The following is a 21,310-nucleotide window of genomic DNA, read 5'->3' as shown; positions in this document are numbered from 1 at the left end:
TGTAGTAGGAGCCTAGCTACAACACTGTAATTCAGTCGGATAATACTAAACGCCGTAAACGTCCTAGCATGACAGAGGTTGCTTTTTTAATAATAAAGGAGAAGTGTTGTTTTTGGATGGCTCTATAATTTCTGGAGTAAGTTAAAATTACGGCCGTCGCAGAATTTTTAATAAATAATGTGCTGATGTCATACGGGATAAATATATGCCCATTTCTTAAGCGATTGCGGCAAAAAGGGGGTGCTCGAAATACTTTTTGGATCCTTTGTAAGCGATACCTGAATGTACCTTACTTATTTTTAATTCTTTTCCTTATTCTTAATGCTTTTAGTCTGAGTGGTGATGAGATTTTGGCCCGACAGCGTCTCCATATTGTAAAAATTTCGGGCATAGGGCTTCAGGCGTGGGTGGGAGGGTAACTTTGTTCTACTAGAAACCCTGCACACGTTCTGGAGTAATAACGCGGCCTTATTATTTACGCGAATCGGTACAAAATCGTTTATCAGTAACGTCGGCAAAAAAAATTAACGAAATAGTTTTTAGTGTAATATCTGTTACCGATTAACAGATTAATTAACTTAAACGTTTTATTCACGTTCGGTTCACCAAATTTCTTTAACTAAATTTCACGAAATCTCATAAAAATTCGAAAAAAAGTGTTATGTCTAAATAAACCCGATAAAACCTAAAATAGAATTACAGTTTATTTACAAATATTAATTTTTTAATTAGGTGACGATCCAGTCTTTTATAGTTTAGAGTTATTTTGCCGATTATTCTTTCTCATAAATTTTAGACAAAAGGTTTATCCGCAGTATAAAAATAAAAGATAATTAAATTTTCTAAACAAAGATTTAAAAATGTAATAATAAATAAAAGTATCATTTTTAGAAATACCATTTCTTTTTAAACAATATATATTATGATATCGGAATCGCGCTCTTGGATTAGTCTAGTAAAAATAAAATTCGTAAATAAAAATGAAAAACGTCATGGAAATTTGAAAATTTCTAGTATAATATGTTCGTTTTTATATAATCTTTCAGGAATCAATGAATTCGTAATTCGGTAGATGACACCGATAGGAACGGAGGAAGATGCAAAATCTCTGTTCAAATAACTCCAAATCTAAAGCTTATATCAAAATATACAATGAAACATGAAAATATTTTCAATAGCACAGAACATCGCCCAATTTGGTCGCTGTACAACAAAAATTGATTAAGGTAAAACGTTTTGGAAAATCCTCTTTAACAAAATTTCAAACTCCCTTTTGTAAAATCTACTTTTAACGGTTTCTTTTTACGATTAACCCCAAAACAAAAAATTCCACGTAAAACCGGTTTTAATAAAGTTGATGATTCCTTGAAAATGTTTAAAAAATACCGAAAATTTTTCCCCTTTTTCATTTACTTAAAAATACCGGCACCATCAATCACATTGTGGAATCATAGATTCCTGAAAATTATATTATTCTTTTTATAACTATAGAAGTTTTCATCGCACAATATTCTTTCCCAATTACGCGTATTAAAAAAAAATTGAGCTATTTTTTATTGAATTAAAAATATTTTAAAACAAATAAGTATTATAAATTTAATTAAGCTTTCGCCTTTTGTATCAGGCGCTTCGATACCAAAAAATAAAAAAAAAATGTAAACCCGTGTCTGGAATCGTACCCGTGATAAGCTGCTCTGAATACCAGTACACTGACCTCTGCCAGCGGATCGACTAACGATTATAAAAATAACTACATTAAACATAAATAGTAATAAAATACTTAATATAACAATAAAAGTAAAATATCTAGATTCAAATAAAAAATCTGTTTAGTAAAATAAGATTATCAATAAAAAAATTAATGTAACAAAACTGGTTTTCAAGGTGTTTTTATGTTAAAAACAAATCGTTACTACGTAAAATTACACAAAACAAGTATTATTTCTGTTTCCAGTGTGCGATTATAAAAAATGCACTACATTCAATTTACTTCCTAGTGGAAATGCTGGTAATATCTATCAATTGCTAATTTCTTTTTTCCAAGAATTTACGTCAATAACAGCGAAATTATAAATGACATTGTTAATAATTAATGATAATTACAATTCAGTGTTAAAGTTTAATTACATAATTGTTAACGCTATCCGACAAAATTCCATGACCAAAGCTAAATAGTATTTAGTCTAGAAAATATAAATATTTCATACTCTGCTAAATTATATACTACTTTTCATTATTCGATCCGTGTTTCTTAATAAATATTTCTAATTATCTAAAATTAAATGGAAATTAATCAATTAGAAATATATATGTGTATACATATGTTGAAGGATACATTATTTATTCCGATGAAAAATTTTCACAGAATCGATAAGAATCGAAATTTAATACACATATAGTGTCCCAAAATGAATTGATATTTTAAATTTGCCGCCACTTTTTCCGCGGTAAAAGTAGAGTAGAGATTTTTAAATTCTGTTATCAATAAATATTGAGGCTAAATTATGGAAAAGTACACACTCGAACAACGCGTAGAAACTGCAAAAATAAAAATATAAATCGAAAAATAAAATTAAAATATCGAAAAGTCATCTTTAGCGATGAAGCACACTTTCGGCTTTGTCATTAAACAAAATTGTGAATTTTGGAATCGGCAAATCAAAAAAAAATATTGAAGAACTTCCTACCCGTCTTCGACGGGTCACTTTTTGTTACGGATTTTGGGCCAGGGAATCGATTAGACCTTATTTCTTCGAAAATGAAAATGCCATTACTATCAATGGAGTTCGATATCGTGAGATGATTTTAAACTTTTTACGGTCTAAAATGAATGATACGAAAGACATGCGGTTTCAATAAGACGTTTCCAAACTGCCGATGAAACCGTGCAGTTATTGCAAGAAAAATTTAACTGTTGTGTTATCTTGCAGCGACCTGATAGGAATCGGCCACCAAGGTCATGTCATTTGATACCTCAGGGGTTATCTTAAGGATAAAGTGTACATCGATAAAACCGCAAATTGACGACCTCAAAGAATAAATTCGACACAAAATGCTGACATTTCCCAGCAATTATGACATATTTTGGAAAATATTGTCAAAAGAGTGAACACATGCAGCTAAGGTCGGGTGCTTATTTTTCAGCTGTTTTGTGTCACACATCATGTCGTTACTTTCCAATAAAGCGAAATATTATCAATTATTAAATAAAAAACATGTGTTTTATTTAAATGTCAGCTCATTTTGGGACACCTTTATAAAATCTGTAAAATTTAAGATGAGATATTTAAAATTTAACATTAATAAACTATGGAAAACAGATAAAAAAAAATGACTAAAATTCAAACAAATAATACTTTTACAATATTTCTTTAAATTTCAATTTCAAAAGTAAACACTGACTTTAAAATCTATGACCTGTAACAACTTCTTTAACACAAAATGATTTTTTAGTCCTGTTACCCAATTTTAAATGTAATTTAAGAAAGGAAAATTTAGGTGGAATAAAAAATGTATTTGTTACTTACAAAATAGATTTAATAAAAAGCTATTACTTACATAATTGTTAAAGTATATGCTCAAAATGCCCACCCCTTGCGGTTATACACGCACGGACACTATTCAGCATATTAGCAGAAAACTTTTTAAGAGTCGCATTGGAAATATTCGCGATTAAGTCTATAATATCGACTTTTAAGTTCATCAATAGTGTGAGGATTGCTTTTGAAGGCCTGGAATTAATATAGCCCACAAGTAGTAGTCAGGAGATGTGAGGTCTGGGGACCTTGGAGGCTATAAGCCCTTGCTTATTATTCGATCATCAAAGAACTCTTGCAGAAAATCCACGGTTTCTCGAGACGTGTGGCATGTAGCGCCGTCTTGCTGAAACTCAGCAATACCGTTCTCGAGGTTCCAGGAGGGACACAAATTGGCGAACAATATTCCTGTATATTTCACCATTTACTGTCTGTTCGAAGAATACGGGTCCGACTATACGATGACGAGATATCGCACACCGCACACCAATTTTTTCAGGATGCAAAGATTTGTCTTGTAAAGAGTTAGGATTTTCAACCGCCCAATTTCGACAGTTTTGAATATTCACATAACCGTCGAGGTGGATCCAAGCTTCATCACTAAAGAACACTGTATTTAAAAATTCGATTCCGTTATCGTTTACGAGAGACCTAAACCGACGGCAATATTGCAATCGCTTGTTTAAATCTGGAGGCTGAAGCTCTTGGACTAATCGTACGCGATACGGATACAATTTCAATTTTTTAGCACCTTTCTGAACACTCGAATATGACAAACCGACTTGCGTGGAAAGTTTCCGTAAACATTTCCGTGGAGAATTGAGCGATCTTGTTTTCACATTCTCTAAAACATCATCTGTTAAAGCGAGTTGGTCGACCGCTACGTTTTCTGTCGCAAACACTACCTGTCTCTCGAAATCGGTTTGCTAGCCTAGAAATTGACATTATTTCTGGCGGAGGAACACCAACAAATTTAATTTGAAATAATTCTTTTACACTCGCGTACGATTTCGTAGCAAAATATTGTTCAAGAATGAAAACTCGTTGTTCTATGGTAAAAGACATTCTGTTCGTAACACGACCGGAAACGGCACAAAGGTTTACGCAGCTCAAGGTGAATCAACTCACATTGCCGTATCTATACCGGTTGAGTAGCGCTACCAACTTCGTGTCATAAAACAAAATTTTCCTTTCTTAGAAAAAAATTACAGACAATAACAATTGGGTAACAGGTCTATAAAAATCAGCCTGTAATATCCTTTAAGTTGATTTTATGATTTTTATAAAGATTATTTTATTTGTATTTTAAAATTTTTATTGTTTTTGTATTTCCTTAAAAATTTAAATTTTAAGAACAATTTTTATGAAATCATTCGGAATTTCAGACAGCGAACCTCTTTACAGAAAAAAATTATAATTCTGATATTTTGCTGTAAAACATGAAAAATTAATTATTGTTACTTACAGGTTCTTAAAGCTAAAGTTATTATGTAAGGAATAACAAAGGTATATATAATTATGATTTTGCATCGGTTATAACAATCCAGCGTAAATTAAGATAGATGAAGATTTTTATTTAAAAAATAGATAGGCTTACAAACAACGAAACGTACAGAATTTTTTTTTGAAAAATATTTTTTTATAACCTGATTAATAAAGAGGAAAAACTTAAAACTATCCATCAGTTCCACTTGTGTTAAAAAAAAAATTACATATGTGTATATATAAAGAAAACGAAAGTAATGAAATGTAGTAGAAATAACGAGGATGGACCACTGAATGTAAAAATAGGAAGAGGAAAGATTATGGAGGTAGAAAATTTTGTTATTTGTGAAGTAGAATTACTAAAGATGGGCCAACCTGGAGCGATATAAAATTCCGAATAGTACACGCGAAACGAGTCTTCAGTCAGAAATATAATTTGTTTACATGAAAAATTAATTTAAACGTCAGAAAAAGATTTTTGAAAGTATATGTTTGGAGCGTAGCTTTATATGGAAGTGAAACTTGGACGATCGGAGTACCTGAGAAGAAAAGTTTTAAGCTTTTGAAATGCGGTGCTATAGGAGAATTTAAAAAATCAGACGGGCGGATAAAGTGACATATGAAGAGGTGTTGCGGCAAATTGATGAAGGAAGAAGCATTTGGAAAAATATAGTTAAAAGAAGGGGCAGACTTATAGGCCACATATTAAGGCATCCTGGAATAGTCGCTTTAATATTGGCGGGAAAGGTAGAAGGAAAAAATTATGCAGGCAGGCCACGTTTGGAATATGTAAAACAAATTGTTAGGGATGTAGGATGTAGAGGGTATACTGAAATGAAACGACTAGCACTAGATAGGGAATCTTGGAGAGCTGCATCAAACCAGTCAAATGACTGAAGATAATATATATATATATATATATATATATATATACAGTCACATTTTCAAACCACTTTTCCACTTAGAACTTAGGCCAATTTTGACGATTCTATTTTCTATTTTGTAGAGAGAATTTTCCGATGATGCCGTTGTTAAGTTTGAAGGTGAAAATCTCGACATTGAGTCAAATCCCAATCTGTTGTAGATAAGTATATAGAACAAGAAAATGAAATTTAGAGAAAAGTTAAAATTTTGCTTTTTCTTCATTACAATCGGACAATTCGATCAGTCGATATTGCGTATTGAAAAGCACTTCTTTGCGTTTGCTTCTAAGCCTCTTTTTTAAACCTGTCCCCGTATAGTCCCCTCCAAGATTTTTGGGAATTCTCAAACTTTCTAGGTACTTAAGTCTACGAGCTTTACTAGAACCAAGTATGAAGTTACTAGGATGTTTAGAAGTCCCGCAAGTAAGTAAAAAAAAATTAAGTATCACTTTTTTTATGTCGCTTTTTAAGTGAATACTACACCCGTTTGCAATAACAAATTATGCTAAAAAAAACTGTCGGACGGGAATGTAGCATTAGAAATGTAGATTTTCTCCAGATAATCAAAAACATATCAATTCTTATCTGTAAAAATAACAGCCTAAATTAATTATTATTATTTTAATAATTAATAAAAACATTGAATTTTTATTATATATTTAATTATTATTTATTTCTTTATTTACAATACAAAGAATGACAAAACATTGCACCTGGAGCTAATGAACAATACAATACAAAACTGTTGGACTAATGCCATCGTGAAATTATTCCATATTTATATATCTGAAAGGAAGAATAAGAAATAAATGATACAAGAAACATAGTACCGATAATAAAAAGATTTATTTATGGGTAGTTACCCGTAATATTTCAACGGTCATACATAATACATATTGTATATATTTTTATACAGAAACCAATGTCCTTGTAAGAGGACAATGGGTTTGAACAATAATACATACCTGTCAACAACACAACTTCACCAGCGCGCTCTGTAAAGATTTTAACAACAAAAAAAGTTTTCGTATTACCTGCCAGTCAGTCAATAAGTTAACCTCAAACAGTCAATCATTAATTTCAAATCTATATATGTGCGAAGCATACACGATCCAATTCAAATATCTTACTATAATATATATTTTTTTGTAAGTATACAATTTTTTTTTAATATCCAATATACATATTTATATATAAACAAAAAATGTATACATTACACAAAAAAATATATAACCCTATATATATATATATATATATATATATTTTTTTTTTTTTTCCAGCAGTAGCTTTAACTATTGTATGTGACTGTTCATACTTTCCAGGGATGAATGAGGATGATATGTATGAATGTAAAGGAAGTGCAGAGTGTACAGTCTCAGGTCAACCAACCCGAGTTGGTCTAGTGGTGAACGCGTCTTTCCAAATCAGCTGATTTGGAAGTCGAGAGTTCCAGCGTTCAATTCCTAGTAAAGTCAGTTATTTTTATACGGATCTGAATACTAGAGCGTGGATACCGGTGTTCTTTGGTGATTGGGTTTCAATTAACCACACATCTCAGGAATGGTCGAACTGAGACTGTACAAATGAACTACATTTCATTTACACTCATACATATCATCCTCTGAAGTATTATCTGAAAGGTAATTATCGGAGGCTAAAGAGGAAAAAAGAAAGGGAAAACTGCTGATTTCCTTGGCCGAGCGGTAGTGTTTCTGCCTTTCATTCAGTGGTCCGAGTTCAAGCCCCGGTCAAGGATGACATTTATCAAAACTTGCAAAATAATTTATCATCAATAATATACACTATTATTATTGGACATCAAACTGTTGAAGAAATTGCATGATAAAATAAATAATCAAAGGAAAACAGATTTATTTCGATTTATCGAAATTTTCTTCATCTATCGATCTTCTGAAAAATGTATTGATCTTTGATAAAAATCATTTACGAAATTACGCATATATATATATATATATATATATATATATGTATGCAAGTACGAGTATTTATATCTAACTAGTCAATTGAAGGTCAATATGTTGGTTCCTGTCTCATCTGAGGCTTGGTTCGATTTCCAGTGAGATTGTGTCACTTTTACCGCAATGTCATGTGAGATGATTAATGAATATATGTACTGATAACTAATTTTATTATTATTTCAGGATTTGCTTAAGCGAAACGGTCGTCCGAACGATTATGCAAGTAATTAATTATAAAGTTAATTATGTAATTAATTCATATACACTAATATTCAGCAAACTTCTACAATGGTAAATAGCAAGCAATATAATTCCTCTTTATAATTAAATGAATCCTTTCGAGACTAAAATATACAAAAAAACTCTATAACTAAAAATAAAGCCCATCTCAAGTACTAGATAATAACTCGTATGCCCTTCATATTAATTACTTTTTGAATGAAAGATTTTGTTAAACTTTGATAAATTTTTGTTAAATTCTGAAATTCACACGTTATTACTTATTGCAGCAAGTTTGCTATTATGACATTTAGAATTACAAAGTAATTTTGCAGATTTGCATAAACATCTATAATAAATAATGATTTTGAAAGAGTAAATCCTTTTCAAAGGATAAAGCCTGTAGAATACAATTACCATTAAGAATAATCGATTAACTTTTTTGTGTAAAAATTATTCTTAATAATATTAAATAAAATTCAATCACATTTTCTTAGCAGCATGTTTTTTTAATCATGGTGTTTTGTAAACGGAAAGACGAATATGATAAACAGAAAACTGGAAGGGCTATATTTTAAAAAACATAATTTTTAGTTATATTTTTTAGGTTTTTTATAACTTTCATTAAGTTTTAGAATAGTTTGAACGAACAAAATGACTTTATTTAATGAAAAACGTTCAGTTGGGATTCAAAACTCTTTTCCCGCAGAAAGAAATTGAAAATAAATCGGGTTAAAAAAAATCCGGGTGTTAGACCCAGACTGTAAATTTAAGAGATAACTATTAATTGATTATTCTCACGTTTGAAAATGATTAATTTTAATGCAATTTTTGAACTGAAATCCCGAAATTGAGAAGAGCATTTTTAAATTCATGCTCCTATCCTATTTAGAAGTGATTTCTTTACAGAATTGTCAACTTTTATCAACAGAATATGGTAATTGTCAACAATGACCAAAACGACTAGGTAAAAGTCCGAATTAAATGTGTTTTCAAGATTTTTTCGGACTTTTACCAAGTAACTTGGTAAATATTAGAATTTACCGGTAAATCTTAAGATTTATCGGTATTAGGGGTTTTACTGTAACATATATATATAATTTTGATTTGGGGAAAGAAAATAGAAAACTTATTGACAGTTATTAAAAGGTGAACCTAATCGATACAAAGTATATTAATTGTGGTCGACTTGGTTTGCTTATAAACCAACGAATCGACAATTATTTCATTTTTGATTACAACAAAAAGTATAAACAAAAGTAATGAAATGTAGTAGAAATAACAAAGATGGACCACTGAATGTGAAAATAGGAGGAGAAAAGATTATGGAGGTAGAAGAATTTTGTTATTTGGGAAGTAGAATTACTAAAGATGGACGAAGCAGGAGCGATATAAAATGCCGAATAGCACAAGCTAAACGAGCCTTCAGTAAGAAATATAATTTGTTTACATCAAAAATTAATTAAAATATCAGGAAAAGATTTTTGAAAGTGTATGTTTGGAGCGTCGCTTTATATGGAAGTGAAACTTGGACGATCGGAGTATCTGAAAAGAAAAGGTTAGAAGCTTTTGAAATGCGGTGCTATAGGAGAATGTTAAAAATCAGACGGGTGGATAAAGTGACAAATGAAGAGGTATTGTGGCAAATAAATGAAGAAAGAAGCGTTTGGAAAAATATAGTTAAAAGAAGAGACAGACTTATAGGCCACATACTAAGGCATCCTGGAATAGTCGCTTTAATATTGGAAGGACAGGTAGAAGGAAAAAATTGTGTAGGCAGGCCGCGTTTGGAATATGTAAAACAAATTGTTAGGGATGTAGGATGTAGAGGGTATACTGAAATGAAACGACTAGCACTAGATAGGGAATCTTGGAGAGCTGCATCAAACCAGTCAAATGACAAGACAAAAAAAAAACAAAAAGTATTTTTTTTTTTAAATTTAGTTTTTAAGGGCAATCTTTTTAAATAAGGATATTTTAAAAATAGAATCAACAATAAACTGAGACTGTATAAAAACAAATTAATATATATATATATATATATATATATATATATATTAATATAAACTATTAAAAAATAAATAAAAAAATGGCATTTACTTATAAAGAAAAGAAAATATTCCATTACCTAAACAATATTTCCATTCAAGTTGAAACGGAATTACCATTGATTCATATAACGTAATGTCCTTTTACAATAATAATTATATAACAAAATTAATTAAAATTTGTTTAGAAATACTTCTACGCAATTAAATATAATAAATTTATTTATATATATAAATTACATTATTAATTAATTCTTTTATACAATTTTCATTCATTTTTTTACATCGTACAATAAAATGAGAAGATAAAACAAGATGCATAAAAATATAAACGCTAATGGAATTTTATAATACTTCAAAGCTACGGTTTCAGTACGTATTAATTTAACATATTTCCTTACATTTTTTCTGATTAAAAATATTGCAGTCACGTACGATAAGTTATATAAAAGCAGAAATAAAACAGGGAATAATCTGTCTCCATCTTAAAATAATTATACCTGATAAAAACTGAAGAATAAAGTTTTGTACTTTATTTATAACAAGACTTATACTATTGCTGTCGCATCAGGAGAAGTAAAATAGATTATGTAATACGCGGCTTACGGAAGAGCTAATAAATACTGCGGTAATGCAAAAGTACACAGTTTAGTTTACTAATCTGCCAAACAACCGGTTTAAAGCTTTGGGCAAAAGAATCATTGCTTAAGGAAAGAATGAACTTCGCGGAGAGACCGGTAATTAATAGTATATTATATATATTATTACCATTATACATATTTCTATCCCTTTTAAGTAATAAAACGTAGTAATCTCGTAGAAAATAGTTTTACATGTGTAATAAATTTTAACGTATTTAAAAAAAAATTTTTTCTTTCAAATTTTTATTTAAAATCGGTTACTTGTTTGTTTGTTTTAAGTAAATTATGTCACATATATTAAAAAGGTATCCCCGAGGAAAATTCTCAAAACTTACATAATGATGTTGTATAGAACTTCTGAACATAGAACGTAGAATCGTACACGAGGAAGTTTGGAAGAACTGTACGATTAAAAATATAATAGAAAACAAATAACAATAACAAAAATCATAAAAATTCCGGGTTAATAAAACACTTAGAAAAGAAAAAAAAATTAAAGATGAATATGAAAATAGAAACAGATAGGAACGGAATGAAGGACTGATTAATTAATGCACAGCGCTCAGCGGGTATAATTACACTGTAGGGTTACTAACATCTCGATTCCCCCCCGAAGGGAGAAGATCCCACCTCGTAGCGTGTCCGGTCGCTACACCACGCCCTCCGTTCCTAGTCAGTAGTGGCTTTAACGGAGGACATCTTCTCGCCCCCAAACTGATTGCGCACCACAGCTTTCAGTCCAGGCCCCGCAGAGATGTCACCGATGCAGATACCCCGAGGGACATCTGCATCGGTAAAGTTCACCCCGAGATAGTTTTTCGTGTTTATGCCTTCAGAATGAAGACAACGGACACCTGCAGCTACCACGTCGCCCTCAGGAACTAAGCTAGAAGCCTAACCGCGGAACGAAGACCCCGCGCCTAGACCTAACTATTGAAGAGCTGATTACTGAATGTCTCAGATCCGTACTAATAGCCTCAACAACAAACTTTCCCGCTAAAGTTTCATACATCGAAATTTAGACCTAGTTCCCTTAAGAACCCCGCTTAATACTCAAAATGAGTTTCTATCTGACTCCGCTCCGGTCCGCCCGGGAGAGGAGAATTAACGCCTACTCCCGCACAGCGCCATCACGGAGTCCCGCGTGACATTCACCATCTTTCGCAGACCGCCGCCAAGACTCCCCTGCATACCACCGAAGCAGTACCCAGAGAAGCCCCGCCGACAGTGTCATTAGCTCATAAGTGCCCCCGTCGGAGCGCGACCGCACCCACCGGGCAAGGATAACCCCGCCCGCCGACAACGGCCGCAACTCCGCCGACAGCCTGATTAAATACATGCCACCAATACATCTAACCGAGGCACGCTGCCTTAAGGGTCTACCTTCGGCCAGTCAACTGCCCAGGCGGCCCCTAGCCACCCAGGTTCCTATCACCTACTAAATCCCTTCGGCAGCTCTGCTCAAGGCGAGGAAATGAAGGAAGCCAGCAACTATTGTCCACTCTCTACGAGTCCTCCGGTTGACTCGTAGATCCAAAATAGAGTTTACTCTCTCGAGTTCCCTAACAACACTGGTACGCTCAGCTTCGTACCGGGGACATATGTGAAGGACATGGTCCACGGTGTCATCGACCCTACAGTCCGGACAGAAGCCGGAATCAACCGACCTAAACTTTGCCGATTTATCCCTAAAGGCTCCATGTCCAGAGATGAACTGAGTGGTATGCCGATTGGGGGATACCCAGCTAACCGCTCGCAAGTCTCTAACATTGGGAAATATACCATGCGTATAACGACCTGTCAAAGAAGTATTCCACCTATCTTGCCAAGAAACCTTGGTCTTCGATCTCACGCATACGCTCAGCAGAAAGAAGGTCTCCCTTCTTCGCAACATATCGCTGGCTACGTTCCGTAGTCGAAATATCCACAGGTTTGATGCCCGCGATCACAGTTACTGCCTCTCGCGAGACTGTCCTGTAACCACCGACAACCGCTAACAAAAGAAGACGCTGGGCTCGTAATAGAATGTCCCTACAACATTGGTTAGGGTTACTAACATCCAGAACGTGTAGCCAACCCACCGGGTTGGTCTAGCGGTGAACGCGTCTTCCCAAATCAGCTGATTTGGAAATCGAGAGTTCGAGCGTTCAAGTCCTAGTAAAGCCAGCTATTTTTACACAGATTTGAATACTAGATCGTGGATACCGGTGTTCTTTGGTGGTTGGGTTTCAATTAACCACACATCTCAGCAATGGTCAAACTGAGAATGTACAAGACTACACTTCATTTACACTCATACATATCATCCTCTGAAGAATTATCTAAACGGTAGTTACCGGAGGCTAAACAGGAAGATGGAAAGAAAAGAACGTGTAGCCACTTAAATCCTCTTACATCCTCACCGTTCTCCAGAAGGTTTACGGCCAAGCGGTTAACGCGGTAGTCGAATTTCATATTTCAAACTAAAAGGTTGTATTCTTCCTCGACGTATCTCAGATCCAAATATTCGTCGATTTCATTTTTTTTTTCGCAAACTACGGCCCCTCAGCTACACACCTTAGTTGTATATAAAAATTTGATGACGATTTCATAAAATTAAGATTAACAAAAAGAAGAAAAAATTTAGCTAAAAATAAAAGCATGGGACGCGCGCCTCACGTTTTTCTTTTCAATAAACAGAAAATTTTTTTAAAGTAATTTTCTTGAAAACGAGTTATTTTTTACTTTTTACTACGAATTGTTTTGTTTTGATTGTTTTTGTTATTTTTTCTTTTTAAGAAAAGCAAGTTTAAAAATATATTTTTTTATTGTTCTTGCAATATGAGAAATACATATACAAAATTTCACCGCTCTGAATTTATAATAATCAAAGTTAAAAACAAAACTTAATTTAATCGCATCGAATTTTTCATAACTTTTTTATGGGTAGAATTAACATTAAAATAATACCGGACAAAAAAATTTCCATAACTATTTTTATGGTTTTTTTTTTTAGATAAAGTCGATCATAAAAAATAAAAAAAGTTATTTGAAATGTTAATAAAAACCTTAATTCTTCATCTCTCTCTTAGAAATAGTTTCTTTCATCGATAGTAAACTTGTTAAATTAGGAAAAGGCGTACTAACACTAAAAAAATCTACGCATATATTTTTTAATTATTTTACTATTTTTAAAATAAAGTACAATTAACAAATAATGTGGGGTTATAGTTTTAACATTCTGATAAAAGTAGACCTTTTAAGAAATATTGTCACCTACCATACCGATAGAAATTTTAACGACATTATTAATTTATAATTATATCGCTGTAAATGATTACAGCGATATAATTATCACATAAATTAGTAAATACGAGTCGTTCCGTTATTTATAATCCATAAACGATTCATGATTCATTTGGCATCAAAACAAAACGTTTATGAGTAAGCGAATGATTTCATTTATGCATAATAAACCATAATGTTGAAAAGAGATTAAAAATTCTATTGTAATACCTTGAAAAAAATCAGTACTTAAATAATTTACTACCGCCGATTCATTCTTAAGATATAATCTAAAGAAATATTTTCATTCGATTAATTAATAAATATCTTTAGGCGCTACTAAAAACAAATCCATATGTATTATTAAAAAAACAAAAAAAAAAACTGTAGATAATTATATATATTTTATCGTTACTGATGTGCGTACAAGTTTGATTATTCCTAGAATAGTTCAAATATTGAGCCTTTAAATACTGTCCGTGATTAAAGAGTAGTTTTTGACCAGAAATTATCTTTTATACTTTACAGAAATAACAACAAATTAAGGTGTTAATTAGGCTTCATTAATAGCAAAACTTAGTTTTTTTTTTTTTTAAAGATATAAATATATAATAAAAACATGATAGATTTCTCTGACTAATTCACAACTTCAATGTCGTTTTATATTTTTGAATACTCCTTACGATAAAGATATACAAACTCTGCATAAAAAAAAAACAAATTACCTTATTAAAAATTTATATCGATATACATTAAATCGTTTACCGGGTTTTTTTTTTTAAGTTACACGATACAGTTTTCAAAACTTGGACTGATCATGTACAAAGGAGGAAAAATTACCGTTAACAAGGCAGAGATCTTGAAAGCGCAATTACGGTAGAAAAATAAAGTAATAGGGCAAGAAATAAAGAGGAGTTACGGAGAAAAAAGATACGCGATGAAAGATATGAACGTTATGGATTTGGTATATATCGAGAAGGAAATGCTGTCAGAAGAGAAGAAAAGAGGAAAATGATTAAAAAAGATTAGAATGTTCAGTTAAAAAGGGATGTCCTGGGTGGATGCTCGTATTTTAACTGGCGAGGTAAAAATAAACAAGTGTGTGATGTACTTTTAGTAACGATATTAATCGTACTGAAAACATTAGTAAACTTTTGATTAACAGTTAACAGCATATACCACAATACGTACTCGTATTTTACTCGGTTGGAAGTAGCTACAAATAAAAGTTTCTAGTAAAGTACTACTAATATAAAAAATATCAATACTGTTTGTATTAGTAACATCAGTCATAATTATTTTATTTTTTTAAATTTGATCAATAAAGAACATACAAAGAATTTGTACATTTTTTTTTAGTAAAACAATTTGAAACAAAAAGTTAGGAAAAAAGAAACAATATCCTTAGGAGGATTTTAAATCTAAACAATCTACAGTTATGTGGAACATTACAGTGTATTATGTATCATAACTGTAGGGGCTCTATGCGATCTTATGCGGGGTAGTAATAAGAAATTTTAAAAATTAGCCGTTCTCAACGTAACAAACATTTTACGGCAGGTTGATTAAGAGAATTCAGATATGTAGATCGGTTGCCGGTTACTTTCTTCTTTGAATCGGGTACATTATTACATATTAGCATACAAAGTATCAAAATTTGATGAATCAGCATTACAAGTGACATATTCATTCTGTTGACCTCAACTCTGATCGCTATCGAACCAATTTTTTGTACCTCGAATACTTTATAGGACACAGCCGTTAAAAAAGACTGGTATAAGTAGTGCAAAACTACATAACCCACCGGGTTGGTCTAGTGGTGAACGCGTCTTCCCAAATCACCTGATTTGGAAGTGGAGAGTTCCAGGATTCAAGTCCTAGTAAAGGCAATTATTTTTACACGGATTTGAATACTAGATCGTGGATACCGGTGTTCTTTGGCGGTTCGGTTTCAATTAACCACACATCTCAGGAACGGTCGAAATGAGTATGTACAAGACTACACTTCATTTACACTCATACATATCATACTCGTTCACCTCTGAAGTAATACCTGAACGATAATTCCCGGAGGCTAAACAGGAAAAAGAAAAAGGTAATACAAAGCGTCCGTAGCGCGAGTGGTAGCGTGTCGGCTTTTTACCTGGAGATCTGTGGTTCGAATCCCGGTCATACATGGCATTTTTACACGCTTTAAATCATTCATCTCGTCTTCTGAAGCAATATGGTGGTCCCGGTGGTTAAACAAAAAAAGGTAGTGCTAAGCGAAAATTATTTTATTCCTTTGGGTTAAGAAACGACGAGGAATATTAAAATATATAAATTGAAAATAATTATAGATTACCAATTTATTTGAATAAAATATCAAATTTTTTGATATCAAAGCCGATCTCCGTAACGGAGCGTCTCTGCCTTTCATGAGAAAGTCCAGGGTTCGAATCCCGGTCAGGCATGGTATTTTTCATACGCTACAAAATTTCCATTTCATATTCCCACGCACAAGTTTCCCATTGTATATGGTGAATTAATCATCCAAAAATATAACAGACGATGTAAATCATTATATCTGAATACAAAAGTCGATAATTTGAAATCGTCAACTTTTACGTACCGTTGTTTAGAATACTTTTAGACGGTAAAAAAACGTTTAAGAATTTTCCTTAGAGCCTATTCTCCGGCGGTTCATTGATATATTGAGAAACTTTCGAGGAAATTTTCCGTAGCAAACACTTCCTGAAGCGTCCTTGATGTAGTTATTTAAAAGGATCTTTCAGTTCCTTACAACTAATCGGTTTAATAGCTAAATATCAATTAATCCAGGATAATGTTTTGAACCTTTATTTTTAACTGAAAACTTATTTATTATTTTTTTAATTTAATGGAAGCGGATCTACAAATTCAACTATTTAAGGAGTTTAATTGCTACGCGGTAGGTATACAAACATCGTAAATACGAGTAGCGCTTACCGTGTAAAACCGGGGCTATCTTACATGCACCTTTTTTTTTCCTCTCAGCTCCCCTGGGCCGGACCGAATTGTTAGTATTACGCCACTCAGGGGAGTGTCTTTATACTCAAATAGGCCTTCCCGCCTACCAGCTATATACTGACATGGCAGGTCGGCCTATCGGTAGCTCTTTTTGAGAGTAATATTTTATTTTATATGCCCCTTTCAGGAGTGTCGTGACGTGGTGTCGAGGTCTTTTCTCTATATCTTGTGTTTTATTATTCTATTATTCCCTAAACTATATCCCCAGCAGTCCCCAGCGACTCATTGGAACCGTCACACCTCGGCATGCCGGCCCTTCCCGTTATCTTACATGTACCTGTTAAAAGATAGGTATACGCCCTTAATATGTGTACTGTATACGCACGAAAATAGTCATCGTATAATATTTTAGAAAAAGAAAAGAAATTATGGTTGTTATAAAAAAAAAGGTTTGGCCATATCATTTCTTGAGTGCCTGTTATCTCTAAAAGATTACAGATTCGCATTAGTAAGGCGTGATCACTAAAAATAAATTAAGATATACAAATACATTAATATAATTATAAATATTTATTAATATAACTGCAAATATTTTTGAAAACGTAATGAAATAATTAAATTAAAACAAAACCATTAATAAATCAGGTAATTTTTTTTTTTTTATTACTAATTACAGTAAATTAATATCAATATAAATAAGAGTATAATAAAATAGTTTATATTTCAGAAAGAGAACACTAAATCGATAAATCTTTTCCGATATGAAGTAACCCTGTAAACGATTAACAATCGTTAAAATTAAAAATACGTAACCGCGTTATTTTGAAAAAGTTTTTTTTTTTTTAAATTTTGATATTGTGTTTTCAAAAGTATAAGCCTATTATTAAACGAGAAAATAAAAAATTCAACATCAATTAAAGAATTAAACCGTTAATTAAAATATATTAAAAAGAATATAATCCCTGTTACGTAGAGGCATTTATATATTATATAACGCGTTTTCAATACGAGTAAAATAATTTATTGCTTAACACTCTTTGTCCCAAACATCTCTTGGGGTTATGATAGGCAATGTGTTCACGATACAAGAAGCAAATGTCTTCTTTTTCTTTTCTTTTTTTTTTGAGAGTAGTAGTATTTATACAGCAAGTCTTCTTTGATTAAAAGAATAAAAGTATTACTTACGAATTTGAATGTCTACTCCATTTAAGTGGGTTTTGGCATGCCCGATGTGGGTGGTGGCTCGATGAATAAAACGACGAGAAATCACTTTATCCGTTATTTTTTGAATAAATATGTCATGAGGTGTTTATTATTTGGAGAGATACCTATATAATTCTCAAGAATCATTTACAACTCGTACCGCGTTACTTACGAAATGTTTCTTGATCTACACGGATACATAAATACGAATAGTAGTATATATAGTTACTTGGTCGAACGAAGAATCCGTTCGAAGTTAAATAACAGTGAAAATCATTTTTTAATTAAACCAGTTTTTTTATTAAATATTACTTCATATTACATTACTTTTACTCTCTTTTTCTGTTTAGCCTCCGGAACCAGCGTAAGGTATTACTTCAGAGGATTTTTGTTGGTATGAGTTGGCTTGGTATTTCTCCCGCCGCCACCCCTCTCGGTCTCCCTAAAGCATACGACCAAACGTCTGTGTCACAAACGGTTACTGAGCCTCGAACAGTTTAGCGACCGGGTATTCTAAATAGCTCCTAAAGCTTATCTAAAAGCGTAAGCGGACTAAGCGCGATGCCACACACCGCGCTTACTTCAGAGGATTGTATGTAAATGAAGCGTAATGCTGTTCGGTGTCAGGTCGACCGTTCCTACCCACCGGGGTTGGTCTAGTGGTGAACGCATCTTCCTAAATCAGCCGATTTGGAATTCGAGAGTTCCAGCGTTCAAGTCCTAGTAAAGGAAATTACTTTTATACGAATTTGAATACTAGATCGTGCATACAGGTGTTCTTTGGTGGTCAAGTTTCAATTAACTACACATCTCAGGAACGGTCTAACTGAGACTGTACAAGACTACAGTTCATTTACACTCGTACATATCATCCTCTGAAGTAATACCTAAACGGTAATTCCCGGAGGCTAAACAGGAGAAAGAAAGAAAACGTTCGGCCGTTCCTGAGATGTGTGGTTAATTGAAACCCGACCACCAAAGAACACCGGTATCCAATAAATCAATAAAATCAAATAAAAGGTGACCCACGGTAATCCGTATAGTATTACGATTACGATTTGAAGTACTACGATCCTTTACTACGATTTGAACCTTAGAACCTTCAACTTCGAAATTAGGTGATTTGCGATAACGAGTTTACCACTAGACCGACCCGGTAGGTCAGTCTACACCCTAAGGTGGGTGTATGAGGTACCCCTGAGATTTCTTAAATACCCGTACTATAATACGATCAGATTTTTAAAGAAATATATACTTTATATTTTTTTAGTTTAAGTTTAAAGCATTGTATGCATGTAAAATATTTAAAAAAATTAGAAAAATTTTTATATAAATTTTTAAATCTTTAAAATTTGTATTTTATATTTACGGCATATTGTTTACGAAATAACTAATTTCTCGGTCAGTTTGTTTATTACTAGATACAATACTATAAATATAAGAGTATAATCGGTTTTTGTAATATACAATATATTCCCGTACGATACCGGCAAATTACGAAGTAAAAATCGTAATATAGTTTTTATCGGCCGTGCAATTTTTCTTTTCAAAAATTCTTTAATAAATAAATGGATTTTAAATTTACTTATCTGGAAAAAAATATTACGGGATCGATAGAGAATAACCTCCGATGAAATATAAAAATCATCGAAATCGGTTCAATTTGTAAAAAAAAAAAAAAAAATATTTAAATAGTACAAAAAAAACAATAAAAGTAAAATTGAAAATAGTTTAATTTTTTGAAGCCGGTTAAAAAAAATTAGAGAATAATATCGCTTTTTTTTGTTAAATTAAATAATTGAAGATAAAGTTTTATTTAAACTTTTATAAATTATTTTAAACTAATAATCTATTTTTAGTTTTTCTTAAAAAGTATAAGAAAAATTTAGACAAACAAAAGTGTATTTTTTTTCTAGACTTGTAATATTCATGAAAAATTTCACTCGTATTTGTTTTAAATTGTTATTTAAGTATGTAAAACAAACATTTTAATGTATACATTTTTAATCTAAAAATTATCTTACACTTCTTTAACAGGCTACTTATTCCAATAAAAAATAAATACGTTTCGATACGATTTAATTAATTTACAGACTAAAATTAATAAAAGAAAAATACGCTTACCATAGCTTGAGTTTCCGATTTTACAGAGTTGACTTGTGTTGTTTTGTATAACATTAAAAATATAATACACCTTAATAATATAAAAAGGAACGAAAGGTAACTTTTATTTTTAAGCGATGTCCTTTCCATTTTAATTTTTTTTTAATATCTATAAATGTCAATAATTATTAAATAAAAAAAATATAACGTTTAATAAAATCACTTTAACACATGTAAAATTAATAAAAATAAATTTAAGACTATTATTTAATAAGAATAATTTTAGAAAATTGACAATAATAAATGAAAAATGAAAAAAAATGTACTTCGGAAGTCGATTTGCCGTTCTCTTCTTTTATAACTCGCGCGACTCGAAGCCAGTTCAGAGCAGCACTGAATCTGCCTACGGTAAACTCAAACCTTTTATACGTCACTGACGTCAGCAGTCACAACTCGGCAGTTGCAGTCTCTAGCTAGTAACCGGTAAAAGGCCGATGTCGTCACTCATTCTTAGCAATAATCTTTACCACCACGCTGTGACGTCATCCGTGTCGCTTAATTTGTTAATTAATTCAACACCCTTTTTTTTTATTATAAAAAATCACAGTATTAAAATAAAGACAATAGATCGGTCATCTTTTTAAAACGAACAAAATTTAAAATAATTTACGAAGATAATGAATCGATTTAAATAATAATAAGTAAAGAATAAATTTAAAAAAATTATTTATTTATTTTTTGTATTTATACTTTTAATATTAAAATTAAGCCGGAAAAGAACTAATTACGTATCGAATTAATTATTTCGTCGTAAATAATAATTGACATCAAAGTATATACGATTTCCTTTTTCTGGAATTTTTTCTAGGTTATGCGAAGAGTCTTTTTTATTTTTCATAAATGTTTAAGTAAAAAATTATC

General features: G+C 31.8%; 1 protein-coding gene across 5 annotated transcripts in view; it reads right to left on the bottom strand.

The window, feature by feature from the left end:
• The window catches only part of Mmp1 (Matrix metalloproteinase 1), a 158,575-nt gene extending 137,791 nt beyond the window's left edge, over positions 1-20,784 (bottom strand). For 2 of the 5 annotated variants that reach the window (XM_075379309.1, XM_075379312.1), the window contains exon 1: positions 20,411-20,782. In XM_075379309.1, coding sequence (XP_075235424.1) covers positions 20,411-20,539 — 129 coding nt within the window. In that variant the 5' untranslated portion in view covers positions 20,540-20,782. Of the gene's footprint in view, positions 1-20,410 lie in introns of all 5 variants that reach the window. The other 3 variants (XM_075379313.1, XM_075379314.1, XM_075379310.1) reach the window with 3 other exon arrangements.
• Positions 20,785-21,310: the final 526 nt, after the last annotated feature.

Source organism: Lycorma delicatula, chromosome 12 (genome assembly GCF_047948215.1).
Source record: "Lycorma delicatula isolate Av1 chromosome 12, ASM4794821v1, whole genome shotgun sequence".
NCBI classification, from domain to species: Eukaryota; Metazoa; Arthropoda; class Insecta; order Hemiptera; family Fulgoridae; genus Lycorma; species Lycorma delicatula.
This window is presented reverse-complemented; position numbering and strand designations above follow the sequence as displayed.